This window comes from Myripristis murdjan, chromosome 14 (assembly GCF_902150065.1).
Source record: "Myripristis murdjan chromosome 14, fMyrMur1.1, whole genome shotgun sequence".
NCBI lineage: Eukaryota > Metazoa > Chordata > Actinopteri > Holocentriformes > Holocentridae > Myripristis > Myripristis murdjan.
In genome coordinates, this window is record NC_043993.1 from 24,904,287 (window position 1) to 24,921,276 (window position 16,990).

At 39.3% G+C, this 16,990-nt stretch overlaps 1 protein-coding gene across 2 annotated transcripts in view; it reads left to right on the forward strand.

Annotated features, from left to right (window-relative positions):
• The first annotated feature begins 293 nt into the window (after positions 1-293).
• kcnip1b (Kv channel interacting protein 1 b) overlaps positions 294-16,990 on the forward strand; it is a 28,003-nt gene continuing 11,306 nt past the window's right edge. For both annotated transcript variants that reach the window (XM_030068820.1, XM_030068821.1), the window contains exon 1: positions 294-531. In XM_030068820.1, coding sequence (XP_029924680.1) covers positions 444-531 — 88 coding nt within the window. In that variant the 5' untranslated portion in view covers positions 294-443. The remainder of the gene's footprint in view (positions 532-16,990) is intronic.

Here is a 16,990-nt window from a genome sequence, read left to right on the forward strand (position 1 = left end):
TTCTTTTTTCTTTTCTTTTTTTGATTGAGTGAGTGAAATGTGTCTGGTGTAATTAGGTAAAAGAGTGTTTGTGTGAGTGAATAAATATACAAATTCATTGCAACAGAGTTTAAAAAAGCTGCGTGACAAAAGGTTCATCTCGTAAGTGACTCCATTGTTTAGCTCAGTTTTTTTCCCTTAAAGGGGCCTTGAGATGTCATATTACAGAGCCTACTGTCCATAATTTGGTTTGCAACAAGGATCACTCCCCGTGTATATTATCTGGAAACGGGCTAAAAAAAAAAAACTTACACACTCAAGCCACATTTTCTGAAGTGACATTACTTTCTGTCCTTGGGAACCTTGCAAGATCAAACCTATTTGGAGACATATTGGAGGATATTGGACTTGCAGTGTTTCTCCAGTGACACCTCGGCCCTGTCTGCCCCTACCCCTACCTCAGGATGGCTGGCTGTACCAGCCGCTGCAGACAGGGGGTGGTCAAATTAATCCAGTCGCTGCAGAGACTGGTCTCGGGAACCCTCACAAAAGGTACTGTGACTTTTTCATTTAATTGCCACTTTCATCTTTCACTTAAAATGTTTGTTTACTCAGTTCATGGCTGCATGTCTCTGGGTGTAGTTCCTATGATACTACAGTGTGTGATTCTGTTAGAAGGCTACACTTAGTATTACAAAAAAGACCCAGAAAGTGGTGAGACTTGTACTCACATAAAATAATGGGAGTTTAAACATTTAAACAGCAGGTGCTTCCATACAATAACACTTTGAGGCTGATAAAATGATGCACTCAGCGTTAAGTGTGCTGAAACCTAAAGCGGTGTTTCAGTATACTGAAAACTTAAAGACGGTAAAACCCACTAACTTGGTATGTCAGAACCACCTGCAAAAGTCATATTTTTCTCTTCCCAGTATACACCAGTTGCATGGGCTCAGGCTTTAGAACCAGTTGGCACCTCTGCTGCAATTGACACACAAACATTGTGGTTAATATCTGACCTATTGTTTGACAAGAAGGTGAAAATTTAATCGCTTCAACAACTAAAGTGTATCCATAAGCACCTTAAGTGTGTATCCATAAGCACCTTAAGTGTGTCTTGTTAAAGTGTCCTTGAACAAATTAAAAAAAAAAAAAAAAATCCAATAACTTTAAGACACCCTGGATAAAATAAATGCAAATTACCTTGCATTTGTTAATGTGATGGCACCCACATGTGATGCAGTTCACAGTCATATAAGAATACAGTACACTTCTTGACTGGCAACCTGTCCAGCCTTCTGCCCAGTGCATGCTGGGATAAGCTTTAACATCCTCGAGTGACTCAATACGAATAAAGGATAAACTGTCCTTGTACAAAACACCCGTTACAGCAGTTTACCTAAGATTGGTACCAATCAGAACATGAATGATGCTACTTGGTGGAATCAGAACTGCTAATTTTCAACATTAGGGCAAGAACTTACAGCTACATAGTATTTGGCTGTTTAATCTGTTTTGGAAGTTAAAATAATTGGGTGAAGTCAAGTATACTGGACCATCGGGTAAAATGGGCTGAGTGTAATTGGAGGATCTTTGCTGTTTAAAATTGAACAGCCAGGATTTTGCATTATTGCTACCACAATATTTGAGCTGTACCAAGGGATTTGACTGGCCAAAGATGGTAACCCTATGGGAAATAAGCCTAGGAAAAAAAAAAAAAAAAAGTCAATTATGATGAATGCTGTAAATACAGATTTTTACTGAATACCCATTGAATTTTATGGCTCTTTTATCTACTGGCACATTTTGCCATAATGAGTAAGACAATGGGCCATTTTGTCTTTCTGCCTAAGTGTGCTGTCATTTAAGTTGTTTAAATTTGACTTCCTCCTCCGACCTACTTTAACCCACACACAAGTTCTATTGCTATTTAAGGTGTATGCTGCAAAGTTGCGGAAGGCTGACTGAATTGACGACCCCTTAGACTCAACAGACAAAAAACACAAAAAAGAAACGTGGAATAAGCATGAATCTATCTGTGTGCCACAGCGATGATGAGGAACGTCTGTACTCCTCAAATGTGCTTATTTCATAATTTTTGTCAGTTGAGTAAAGGGTCTTCAGTTAAATTGGTCATCTGCAATTTTGCATAGTTCACCCCCTAATGGGTTAACTCTTCAATTCATCTTTTTTCATCTTTTCATTTGAAATTAATCATGAGAGTGCCTATTGTGTGTTATGCACCATTTTACTGGCCCATTTAACCTGAGCACCTGGCCCATTTTACCTGAGCTGAGAACAGTGTAATACATTGAAAGGCTGCCTCCTGTTCAACTTCAGCATTAATTCAAATCATAAATATTAAAAAAGGCCTATTAAAACTGATGAGATGAATGGGATCATTTGATCTACATACTGTAGCTCTGTCAGTGGTGTCCTGGCTCATTAAACAAAATATAACTAGCTAGCCCATTATAGCTGATGTCACCCTATGTTTTATTCACCCCACCCCCCACCCCCCACGGGGTTGAGAAATCGAAGTAGAGTTACAGATGGCAAAGCGCTTCTTGTGTGGGTGCAGATGAGGCTTGTTTGAGTCTGTTTTATAACACTGTTAAGGGTTTTAGGGTTTTGGTAAATGTGTTTTCTGAAGCAGTTGTATTGTCAAAGTGTTTTTTTTTTTTTTTTTTTTTTTAATGGTTGATGGAGTCTGTTTATTGGATAAAGCCGGGGATGTTCTGTAGGGATCATGATCTGGGTCACTCTGTCACCTTTGGGAGTTGAATCACGAGTTCAAGTTCAGCGACACTTGCTGCTGTGTCCTCTGTGCCACTCCCCTTAGGCAACAGCTTCAATGTATTTTCAATTGTCCTCCTCCTGTCTGGGCAGCATGGTGGTACAGTGGTTAGCACTCACAGCAAGCAGGTCCTGGGTTCGATGGCCGGCCAGCCAGGGAGTTTGTATGTTCTTCCCATGTCTGTGTGGGCTTCCACCAGGAGTCCCAGTTTCCTCCCACAGTCAAAATACATGCAAGGTGAATTGGACATATTAAATTGCCCCTATGTGTGAATATGTGTGTGAATGTCCTTGTTTGTCTATCTGCCCTGTGATGGACTGGCGACTTATCCAGGGTGTTCCCCCTGCCTTCCACCCAAGGAGTGCTTAGATAGGCTACAAAAAACAAACAAACAAACAAACAGACAAAAAAAAAACCCCTCTATATTCTGAGTTGCCATATCACGTCACAATAGATAAAAAATAACGTGTACTTAATGTTTCCCAAATCTGCTATCCCTCTGTGGGTCTGTGTCTGTAAAACTTTGTGTAGACAAAACTTAAAAGCTGCATACACAAATGTGGGAGCACACTTCTAACACACTTTGTATACAATCCAAACAACATATGTTCCCCATTATCAATCACAGTCACAGCAAACGGAGCTTTATTAAGTTCAGTGGACTTTATGGGACCGCTACACTTTGAATTTAATTTCATATTTCAGTCTCATTCCAGATAAGGACATGAAAAAAGCAAATAGCAGTAGATCAAAATCTATTCAAATAGATTTCAACCAGTAGTCCTAAATCAAAAAGAAAAAAAAAAACACAATAGATCTACTAACACTGGATTGAGTACTTAAGCAGTTGATCTACATTTTAAGAGTGACCAGAAATCACTTATAAGAATGCAAACTGAATTATAATTGCTCTTGCTATAATGCCTGTTGAATGCAGCTTCCCATTCCACACATGAAGTGTATAACACATAACACAACATGTATAAAAACATTTTCTGCAGGTAAAATCATTTTTGTGGTAAAGGCGTGCATGACATGGATAGCCGCTGTACTCCTCAAATGAGACATTATCAGTCAAAGGGATTTAATGCTAGAGCATTTTGTTTTGGACTGTATACACAGATTAGAAACATAACCATTTAACCCGCTCTTCAGACTTTATGTGGATTTATGTCATCAATAACTTAAAGAAACATACATATAAATTTCTGTTCATGTCTGATTTTTCTTTATCAAATAAATAAAACACTATTTAACTATGTGATAATGTGGAGAGTATTCAGCAAACATTCTCAATGAAGACTCTTGGAATACTTTTCAGTGTCATGTTTTACTTGTATTTATTTAAAATTAATCATCACTCATCAATTATCCAGTATTTCAGAGAAACAGAGTAGCATCAGCAAGAAAACACACTCATCCCCCTTTTCTGGTGTGTCTCCCTCATCTCTCTCTCTCAGTACACACACACGCTTGGACTTTGCCTGTTTGTATATCCCCTCATGCTGCTGCTCAATTATGCCATACTCTAATTCTGCGCGATTTTAAAACAAAAGTGACAGCCTTGGACTTGCCTGCCATGGTAGCTTAACAACTGCCCTGCTTCTCTGGCATATGGGTTTTTAGATGACGCTGCTCACAAGCTGTAAACCATTTATGAGCACGTCTGCTGCCATGCATTGATTCTTACGAGTTTGACAGCGCGCACAAATCAGGATCACATCCGGAGGCTGTTTGCAAGGGAGGAGATAGCCACAATATTTAGAAATAGGAGCCTCCGGTAATGCTTACCATTTTTTGTATATTTCACAGAATCTGAAATATGATTTGTCATTTTTTTAACCAAACAAATAAGCTGCACGGCTGTTTGTTAGTACACAGCTAAATAGCCAGCAGCCAGTCGTTTGAGAACTTTATCCTCAAAAATAACCTCCAAAAACACCCAAAGCATGTGTTTTTCAACATATTGACACTCACTCTGAAATGAGATGTGTTTTACCTTTATTGAAAGACAGCTAAATTTCACTATTTACTACACACAAGTCTATGCCGCAGCCCAGACTGACAGGCAGTTGCAGCCAGCCGGCAAAGAGTAAACAAGGACATTCCACAGCGATGGCCAAGGTAGCATTAAAACTGCATGAGAAAGGCATGACTTGGGTTGATTTTTCAAGTTTCCATTGGCTCTACGGACTGTCGTGGAGCGCCGTACACCTAGGCAAACAAGTCATACAGCAAGTGACGCAGAGTCAGAATTGAAAAAATATGTCCTATATATTAATAAAAATGGAAAATTACTGTCCTGGCTGGTGCTATGCTGAAGCCCATCACATAAGGATGAGATTAACCACTTATTTTTAATTTCATGTTCTTGCAGCTGTAATGAAATATAAAGAAACATTATTTGATTTCTATACCTAAGCTGGCAGTGAAACTATGTGGGTTAAATTGGTGGTTTAGTCAGCCGTTGTTCTGTGTTAAGAATAATACAGCCCACTCGTGGCTGCATGGGTTGACAATCTAGGTCATGCTTTGTGGTCGCATTTCTATCTCCCCACCTCCTTGCCTACTTCCAAGACAGTGTCTGAAAACCGCATTAAATGCTGAAGGAGTGGACAGTCTCTTATAGAACAAACTTGTATGCAAACACAACTCCAAATCTACGCCAAGGGGCCAATCCCTGTTTCCCATCCCTTGGCCCTACCTCTAGTTTCGTAGTGCCCTCAACTGGGAAGTGGCCCTTTAGAATGGAGCTATAAGTGGTAGGGGCTGAAATCTTAAATGGGACACCATTTTGTATGTCATCAGTAGCCATAATCCATAGGGAAGTTCTAAGTTTATCATTACAATAGAAGGGAAGTGAGTCTGGTGAAAGATAAATCAAACTAAACAGCACTCTAATGCTTCATTATCGGGCAACTGGTAAAGAAAGTGTATTGACTACTGTATTAAACACAACAGAAGACAGGACAGCATTCCTGTAACCATAGCAACTCACACTGCCCTGCACTGACATTGATTTAAATTTTCACACCTCATTCGCAGGATGTGGAAATAAGTCAAAATGCTGGACCGTCACGCACAGACTGCTGATTAAATGCCATTCCGTTGACACTGTGAATAGCAATTTTTGTGAAATGCTTGTCATAAAGAACCAATTATAAATTTCATTGTAGCTTTATTAAACTAAGACATCCTAAGTGATTTTATGATTTTTGCATGTTAATTTGTGAATAGATACTACATTTATTGGGCATCTTTTCCAGCATTTCTTCCACATCTCTTATACCCCTCCGTTTGCAGCCTGCATCTGGATATGCTCTGTTTAGAGGGCTGGATGACCAATACTCCTCAATCCCTAAAAGAAATGGGACACCCTACCCTTCACGGCAGTTCACAAAATAGAAGAGGGGGGTGGGTGAATACAATGCATCAATGAATGATGCTGAAGTTTGTTAATGCATGAAAGAAACTTGGGAGAGACTAAGAGACTAAGATCATGTAGATGTCGGAAGACGTGCGTGGCAGTATCAAGAGAAAACAGATTACAGATGCTTCCTCTCTTTTTCTGTCTCTGTGCCTCTCTATTTTCTGTCACTGTCATTCTCCTCTGGAAGATAATAATCTGTCCCATCTGTCTTCTTGTCCTCTGTCCCCCTCAAAGGATGAGCTCATGCAATGAAGTGTGAAGTCCACAGAGGCTAAGTTCCCCTGACAGTATGTGTGTGTGTGTGTGTGTGTGTGTGTGTGTGTGTGTGTATACCAGGTATTACTAATGTTGTGGGGACATAAATCTGTTAACACATTCATGATGTGGGGTTAGGATAAGTCTCCAGGAAATGAATGTACATCAATGTAATGTTTTCTGAAATGATGGAGACATGACTGTGTATGTGTGCGCACGCATGTGTGTGTGTGTGTGTGTGTGTGTGTGTGTATGTGTGCGTGGGTTGCGACCTTTATATCTTCTTTGAGTGCTATTTTGTGTTTTTTGGATTGTAACACATGATGCTGACCTTTCATGTCTTAACTCAGTGAGGGTGCAGCTGCCCCGTACAGTGGAGTCACAGAGTTAGAATGCAGTATTTCTGCATATATTCACTATGTAAAAAAAAGTCCAAAAAGTAATGTTGCTGCTGTGTTTGTCAGTCCTTCATCTAAGTACTTAATCACAGGTGCGTATGTGTCTGGAAGAGGCTCAGATCAGGTACAAGTAACACCCCACACTGCATTCACCAGGAGAAAAACAACATTCCTTGTCAGAGGTTTAAGTATAGAAATAAACATTTATTTGTATCACCATGCTCAAATTTCCTATTGCCTCCTTATAAACAGAAGTGCATCATTTCTGTTTGACTAACACTGATGATGACCCTATAATCTAAACGTTTGTCATTTTAATCTCACTGAATACTTTTTTGAGCAAGAAGTTTTTGCCTGGTGAATGCAGTATGTGGGTGTTACTTGCACTTGATATTTCAACAAGTCCTCAAACCCATACAACCACATAGGTTATTTTCTCCAGCCCTCTAATACAACCCAAAGGACCGCAAGCTGGGTTGCAAGCTACCCTGCCAGCCACTGAAAATGCTTGCCTATGGTTAGGAAATGGTTAATGTTGAAGTTAGGGAAAGATTTGCAATTGGCAAAATTGTCCATCTCAGGGAAGTGTATCCTCTGAAACAGTTTGGTGTCAATACATCAAACAGCTTCAGAAATGTGTGCATTAGGAAAAAAAAAAAAAAGTTTCATGATTTGCTATACTGCCCTCTGATGGAATTTTGGTGTAAACTTTTTGGTGGTTTTACAACTCATCAAGAACTGTTGACTGAACTCTCATGTTGATACACTCTTTTTACGTGTTATAATTGCTGCTGCAGTATCTAAAATATTTTTTTGGCATTTCCATCTTAGTGGCAGTAGCCTGGAGGGGTGGGGGGTTGGGAGGGGGTTGCAGCAAAGAGCCCAAGCTATAATCAAACATTGGATGTGCGGAAGCTTGATTCTTTTTGAAAGTTGTTCATCCTGGATGTCCAGCACCTTTTTAAGTTTTCAAAAGTGTAGTAGTTCCCCTCATCTGATGCAGTTAAAATGAATAACAATTAATGTCCTGCAAAGAAAATTAGATAAGGCGTACTGCCAATATTTCATCATGTTCTTCAAGTTCAGAAACTTCTCTCCTCCATTATTAACTTGTAGATCTCTAAGACTGACCAGAGTTTACTGAAGAATGCAATATTGGTCCAACCCATAATGAAGGGTACTTTAAATTTAATTTCCTCCTCTAATTTGAGGAGTTTGATCTCAAACATGTGCAATATCATGTTAGGGCTCTTGGGAAATGTTATATAAAATTTTCACAGTCATGCTTGAACTTTCAATGTCCCCATTTTAAAATCGTGTTTACAACTGGAATGCTGGTTCCCACTGAGAAAAACTGACTGCATAATGAATTAGGGTTACTGTACTGCAATGCATGTTTGTGGATGTGAGTTCAAGTTCAGCTGAAAGACTTTGTTGGCTCTAATGGGAAAATGTGGCTTTCATTTTGTTATACCAGGTATAGAACAGTACATAATCACAACAAACTCATATAGGGACATACAAGGCACATTTAAACAAATGCGAAGTACGTTAACCCCAGGTCAAATAAATGAGAAATATCTTCACCATGTTTCATTATTGTGTTGTTGCTTGAGCAGTCTGACTCTTCCCAGCGTCATCATTATGGGGCTAAGTGTGCATCTCCAGAGAGTTCAGCAGAGGAAAACACCACCTATCATATGCATGGATAGAGGCATGCTAACACGCACAGATCTGTCGTCATTCAAGCAGGCACATCAGGTAACCTGAAAAAATGTGTGAAGTCACATGAAAACATGCAAAGTCCACTATTATGCCCAATAACTGTGAGGTAAATTAAATGGTTTTACAATACAAACTGAACAAAAGATGAACTATAAAACTTACTTATATTACATATTAACCTCTAAAGTGCTTTGTACTTACAACTATGGAAATATATAGGCTACATATTTATCTTTATGCATTTATATTTTGCATACTCCATCTGCACAGTGTATAGAGAGAGGTAACAGAGACTAAAACGTGAAAAGGGTCTCAGGTTGGATTTGAACCCAGGGTGTTGCTTCATCCGACTGAGCAAACTGAGCTACCAGCACAGCCCTTTAATTTCAGTTTTAACAACACTGAAGTGGTTGACTTTGCATGAGGTTGACTTTGAATACAGAGCAAAGAGATTTATAATTCAAAGCACTGAAGCTGCCATATGGGAAATGCACAATGTCAAATTGTTAAGAAATGATGGCAGCGCTAATCAAGGACAGTTCTGAGCATCTAGGCCCAGAAAATCAATAAAACTAATCATACTAGTAGAGTTAATAGTCACAGCCAAAGGCAGTCAATGTTGCCCAACAGTGCCAAAGCAATATGAGAGCATATCGTATTATGAGAAAACAGCACTCAAGCAACAGCAGCAGTTCCATTAATTAAAATAAAAGAAGGATGTCTGCTAACACTGTTGCTCCCAAAACAAGGCACTATATCAAGATGCACAGACCAACATTTTGTTCACACAGACATTCATCAGAGTCTTAATAAATTAAACTAAGACACTTTTCTTCTATTTTCATTTTGGTCATTTGGATTCAAATTTTTACTGTAAAGCAGTTTATGCATAATTGTTATATTTTGGTGCTAATTATAAACAATGACCTTGCAATATGAGTCAGCAATTTCTTCCTTTTCTTTTTTTAATCAGTGATTTCAAAAACAAAATGGTAAGAATTTTAACATGAGGTTTGTTTTCCTGAGCTTTCTTTTGTAATGAGTAAACATCTTGTTTGTATATATGGACTATGTTGCCTCAAGGTTAAGGTCTCATAGAATAAATTATGAGTGCTCAGATGGGGATAGAGGCTTTCACCCCATCCAGCCTCAGACCATTCCTGTCCTTAGTTATTACCCGCCCATCACATTCACTTATTCATGTGTCCTCTAACTAAATAACCTTGCAGTAAGAGTAAAATGGCCTCATACTGCAGTCTTGAGATTTAAATCTATGACCCATGCATCTCTACCGTACCTCTACTACTGTACAACCTCAGCTGTGCAGAATTTGAGTTTTGCATCTTCTTTGTCATAAGCTACCTTTCCCAAATACTCCCCCTTTCTCTGTCTATCCCCCTCTGACGCTTTTCCTCTCTCTTTCTGTAGCAGTAAAAGCATTGGATTGGAGCTGACAGTGTGTGTCTCTGCTTTTAATTTTTAAATCACCCCACCACACACTTTTATGTAACCGCCTTCCTCTCGGTTTATTTTTATCTCTTGCCTCCTCTCATACTCTCCTATTCATTCTCTGCATTAATTCACCCTGTCTCATTGTTCTTCTCTTTATATTTATATCCAGATCGCCTGTGGACACACAGGCACGCCGCAGTGTGTAGTATGGTGTGTGTGGTAAGGTACTGGGTTATGTCTGCATACTGTCCTCTGTTTATCTGATTTCTCCCATCATTTGTGGCCAAAAGCAAAGGCACAGGGCTCTGATTGTATTGAGGACAATTGTACTATGCTGCCACCTGTTGTTCAACAAGTAGCACCACAAGCTTACATACATGCTGAAATGAAACAGGTTAAATATGAAAGTCGTGTGCTTGCCCACATAACCCAAGGAAGCCCATTAAATATATTTGCATTATTATGAATATTGCAGCTGTCTTGTCTCAGCTGACTCAGCTCAGTTTTAGGTTCAACTGAAATGGTATATTTCAACTTTTTGGTACATAACACACTGCTGTAAGCCTTTTCTGCTCAGACCACTACGTAGTGACAACTTCATATATATATATATATATATATATATATATATACATATATTTGCCCCCAACATGGTTGTGGCGGTCTGGTGAAGTCAGTTCTGTTAGATAAGGTGCCTGGCTACTGCAGATGTACTTTAATGGCTGCTTGTGAAAGCAGAACTATTTAAATCAGTGCAATGGCTTTCCAGATTAAGTTTGACAATAAAATCTTGTTTCACTGCTATTTTTTTTTTTTTTTTCCAGTTTAACAGAAACTTAATCTTAAAATTTTCCTTTAAAAATGCTAACCTGCATACTTTGTCCTGAAAGAGAACATAGAGCCATTATTAGGCTTACCTCTACTCTGGCCTTCCTGTCCACTTTTCATTATTTAGAGCTCATTGCTTTTAGAGTTGTTATTGATAATGTGCGCTTAATGGTGTGAAAAGGGGTAATGATCCATATCCAAAAGCTACCAGATAGGCTTATTGTTAAATTTCATTCAGCTAACCATGACTTGTATTCAGTGCAGTTTTTATGTGAACTCCGAAAATTACCTTTTCTCGTTGATAGTGCTTAGAATAAATGAATGCATTAAATAAATGAATGCAATAAATAAATGAGTGCATTTTAAAATATGCACTTTTTGCATATATCAAGCCAGGGTAAAAGGTTAAGAGGGGTGGTGGTGACTGTTTTGAGTGGCTGTATATCCATAATTCATATATTCAAGAAGGCTTTATATATAACTTTATACATTCATTCATCATAGCCTGGATTTCCCCCTGTCTAGTAGATCTAATATGGAGTGTGCAGATGACAGGGCATAAGAGATCAACAATGGGTACTGTTGTGTAAGCCTACGGGAGAGCCACTGCTTGTTAACCCTTTGGCTCTGAAGCTGTCCCAGGCAACAGAGGAGTAAAAACTGGTATTTTCCCCTTGATCTCCAGGCTGTGGAGCTGCATCATACTTCTGCTTTTTCTCCCTCTTCTTATCTTTGATTTCACAAAGGCACTATTTTCATGCTGTTCCAACTACCAACAATAAAGAAATCCTTTTAAGGGAAACAGAGCTGAAAATGCTGCCTCAGATATTGCCGGCTTACCTCAAATTAAAGACAAATGAATAAAGGGACTTCTCTCACTACCAACCCTGTAGCGTTTTGTTATGCATTCCTCAAAACTGCAAAAAAGGCAATAGGTAAATTCAGAGGTGGCAACAAAAATGGATATTTAGAAAAAAACAAAAAGGAAAAAACATGTCAGTAATGCAAAAGTAAGGATCAAGCAACTATGAAACAAATAAAATGCTCACTTTGTCAATAATAATTGGAGTGAAATCCAACAATGGAAAATGTGAGTAGAAAAAGATTGGAGATACCTATTGAATGAATATATCTTGCGATGCACCTGGACACATCATCACTGATATCATCTGAGGTCATCGGGTGTTTCAGGTCTTTCAGCATCATGCGCATTTGCCCAGGTGATCCAGTCAATGTGACTAAGTTTCAGCCTCTGTCTAGGCAGTGCTATTCACCAGTGGATCGCTTCTCCTGGTCTACAGTGGCCCTCTTAGCTGCCTTGGTGGTGGTCTTGATGTCTCTCTGCCTGCTTGCCCCTGTAATGACCCTACAAGGGGATTGGCCTGCAATCCTCCTTCAGTTATCTCCAGCAGTTAACCTTTTTCGGTCATTAGCTTTCTCAGTGTGGTGTTCCCATGGGGTGGTGAGTTACAGGATGACCCGCTTGGGGACTTCTTGTCTGGGTTCAGAAATGTTGTCATGATGGCTTCAGGGAACTTAAGCTGCTTCCTAAAATCTGTTTTCAGCTTCCAGTCTTGTGCAGTTACAAGCAGGCCACTGGACTTGGTTCTAGCAGAAGAGATGATCTTATTTCCTGGATGGGGGTACTTGCAATGCCTGATCCCACAACACAGTGAACTCTGAGACAGCTGACTTCTGTTTGATATCTCCTGAGAGATGACCAGGAGTGGAAATAGGCTAGAACACACCCCAACAGGATGTTCTGGGAGTAAAGTTTGAGGGGGAACAGAATTTGGTTCAGGTAGTCTATATTTCCCTTCAATTCTGTCTCTGTGCAGCTCAGTACAAGGCTGTGTACTGCAGTAACAAACGTAAGTCTAACTAACAAAAGTATAGTGCCACAGCATGTCAACAAGTTTGTTTAGCACTGGCTTATCTTTTTCCACCATGGACTGAATTTGAGCTACTCTTGCTGCTGCTGCTGCTGCTGCTGCTGCTGCTGTTGCTGTGCTGCACCACTGCTCAGTGTGGGTCCATGATGTAAAGCAGCAGCACTCCTGTTTTGGTGAATTTCACTGGCTTATCCAGGAGCTGCATCTCGGTGATGATCAGTTACTGGATTTACTGGAATTCAGTTTCATGGTTAAGGTAAGGAGCATTGTCAAACAACTTTTTTGAGTGAGCTGAACATTTTTCAGTAATAGCTACCTAACATTTCCTGCCGTGACAAAGTCGCCCAGAATGAGAGACACATAAAACTGCAGGCACTGAAAATCACCACAATTTTAGACCAGCAGTTTTAGACAGAGTGGTAAATAGCTTTGAAGCTGTTAAATTATTTACAACAAGCCCAGGATCCTTACCCTAACCTTAACCTAAGCAAACCCATGCCTGAACTTAACCATCTCCAACCAGTTTAATAGTGCTGCTCTAAAACTGTGGCTGGTCCAGATTTGTTGGCCTGTTGTCAGTCCATTATTTCAGCAGCTGACCTTTTAAATTGTTCTTTTTTTTTTCTTTTTTTTTTTTTTTGTAATCTTATTTGAGGTTGTAACAAGTTAAAAGGGTAATTTTATAATTCCTCCTAAAGTAGCTGAGATATGTTTGAGAATAGATGTTCAGCATAAGGATGATCAAGGGGTCAACCTGTATATTTCCGTACTCTTATGTAGTATTTCTGTATATCGTCTCTGCAGAGATGGAAGTAACTAATTACGTTTTCTCATTTTACTGTAATTGAATAGATTTTTGTGTACTGCTAGCAAATAAAGTCTTTAATTTTACTTTTACTTAAGTTTCACTTGAGTTTTATACTTCACTACATTTTAAATCATATCCATTACAGAGAACAAATGATCAATGACAGATTGTGGAACCTTTGACAATGAATGCTCAGTCAAGGGATGGGATGACCATTTCTCACTCAGCTGGCAAAATATGTAAAATAAGTATAGAGGAAAGAGGAATTATATCAGTGAACTCACCTGGTGATGAGAACCATGTAGACTCACCCAACATGTTATGTGCTTATTCCACATTTGTCAGCTGAGTCTACAGGGTCCTCACTTCAGTCAACCCAGGGCAGTTTTGCACAATGCACCTTTAAAAGGATCTAGCTTGAACTGTGTTCTCTCCTCCTTTTCTACCTGCATGGAAAAGATCACACCTAACCGAGCTACTACTTCAAAAAAGTAACTCCATAAGTTTTACTCTGAATACATTTTAAATGATCCGCTTTTTGCTGTTACTTTAGATTTTAACAGCAGCACCTTTACTTCTACTTAAGTAAATTATCAGCAAAGTAACAGTACTTGTACTTGTGTATCAACTTGTCGTACCTCTTCTTCTCTATGAGAACACAACCAGTGCTGCAAATATATTCAACAAAAAGAAAGATGTTTTATTTTCACTTAATTCATTTTATGAGGAAAAAGCATACTGACTGGTATTGTGCATACTGTATGTGAGATTTCTATAGGTGATAATGCCAAGGATCCCATGGTAGGAGTGTCACTCCAGTAAGATCTGGCCATTTTCAGCACTGGTGATGACATCTATGTAGCTGATAAACTGCAGAGAAAAGGAAGAGATGACAAAGTTTTCCATTTAGATTGCTTGATGCTTGGCAAAGGCCACTGTGAGGCTGATTTGGGGGAAAATGACATTTTCACATAGTACCATTTGTCATCTAGTTAAGAGCAGCTTTCTTATCTGTTAGTGCTTGTGTGTGCTTGCGTGTTTGTGTGGATGTATGTCTGTGCATGCATACATGCATGTGTTAAGTTATATAGAAACTTCTGAATGTAATTTGAGGAAGGCTTTCCATCATTACTTACAGCAGCATGGGTTTTATGTGTCAGAGGCGGCATCACAGTGCTATTTAATTAAGTTTTTAAATGAAGAAACAAGAAAGTGAAGAAACTAAGAAGCCACAGAGAAAGGAGAATGACTGTGAACATTTATTGTGCAGAAGGAGAACTGCTTACTGTGAGAGAGGGGGATAGTAATCAGAATTATTCATAACTTGATGTTTAATTAATCACTGCATGCTACGTTTTCATCCTAGCTCTACCTGGGCAATCACAAGACTGACCTCTTCACAAACCACAAACCACACTCCCACACACACCCACCCACCCACCCACACACACACACACACACACACACACACACACACACACACACACACAAACACACACACAAACACTTATTAACTAATTTGGTTGAAAACAATTACATTATGTAAGGATAATTCTTCTCAGCTGGGGACGTATTTCTTGTTGTTTGCTGCTATACAAACAGGAATAATTATCATTAACAAACAACACTGCAACAAAAAGAAAAGCATGAAAGGTTTTGTGAAAATAAACACTACATTTGCAAATGATTAGAGAATATAAGGAATTGAACTCATGATGTAATATGCCACAGGCTCACTCGTGCTGCTGTGTTTTCTTGTCTTTATCCTCGTACGTCTTCCACAAGCCTTCCGGTCTTATTACTGCTCACTCAGAAAAGAAAACGAGGCGGAACGCAACTTTCAAGAAAAGGGAACGCCGAAATGGCATAGAAAAAAGGGAGCACATGAATTTTTTAAGCCACGAGAATATTTTCTGAAGCAACCACACATATACACAGAGAGAGAGAGAAAGAGAGAGAGAGAGAGAGAGAGAGAGAGAGAGAGAGAGTACATTTACATTTACATTTTAGGTCTGAATTACAAAAAAAGGGAGAAAAAAAGCCATTAATTTTATCTGCCACTATGCCTCCTGCCTTCCCTAAATTGCACTTCACTCACACCAAAGCAACCACTTTATAGTCTGAATGTCATTTCGTACATCAGGTGATTGTCAGTTTTAATCCCCAGCTGTGAACAACCTGTTCCCTCTGGCATGTAACACACTGAAACAGATTACAGATCAAATCCTATGACAGACTAAAACTGTGTCCAGGGTGTGTTTTTGCACATCTGATGCCTTTTACAACAACAAACAGCACTGTTAAAGTAGAAAAAGCTGAACATCATTCTGTATGCAGGTCCCACTGCTTCTCTAATGCTCATAGTGTAATTTTATTTGATTGCAGCTGCTTGATGAATACCAATTGACACAATTAAGCGTGATAATGTTGTCTGTTTGTGCTAACCTGCAACAGAAAAAAAAAAAAAAAATCACAAAGTCTCTGTTTTCTGCAGAGTAGGATATGGTTGAGTGAGTTTTTCCATGGAGATAGAGATTTAGTTGTATTTCCTCCCAGTTTATGACAGGTACTGCTGTGGCTTTACAATTTGATTGCTTTATTTGTTTTCTCTTCATCTCTTCATTTCCATTTCTCTCTCTCCCTCTCTCTCCCTCCCTGTTTATCTGCTTCTGTCTTTTGCACACCTCTGTCTCTCTCTTGTCTCTATAGTAGGGTCATCCCAATGAGGCAGTGGCAAATCAATAATAAGCTATTGTACACACAACACCAGGCTGCCGTCACAGTTAACAGGTTTCTACATTTCCATTATGGTGCAAAATGAGCTCAGGGACCAGGTGATTAATCTGAGGATATGTTAGACTGATAAGCCAGTATTTTTTTTTTTTTTTTTTTTTTTTTTGTGTTGGTGTTGAGTGAAATAGTATAAAATATGCATTGTAATGCATACAGTGTGCCTCAGTTTTCAATCCTCAGTGTTTTTTTCATCTGCTTCCATTTCCTACTGTGGAGTGTGTGTAATGCATCAGGTACTGACACTTTATAACAACGGGGCACAGAGAGGCAGGGAGAAAGAAAGAGAGGGAAAAGGCAGAGATGAGTACTGAGGAAGGGAGGGAGTGGCGTGGAAAGGCAGGAGCAGCGCGCGCGTGTGTGTGTTTGGAGAAGGGGACCAGAAAACCCAGAGAAACGGCTGAGAGAAGAGGGTCTTCCATCAGTGACAGATCTCAACACCAGCGAGGAAGAGATAACAGGGTCAAATGTCCCTTTAAGATACAGAGCAGTAGAGGGAGATAAAAGAAGAACGACAGGCTGACACACACACACAAAAAAAAAAAAAAAAAAAAAATCTGTGAAACAAACAGGGGACGACTCTCTGGGTTGTTTGAACAGGCTGGTTTCCACGGTGACAACATGGGTGCAGTGGTG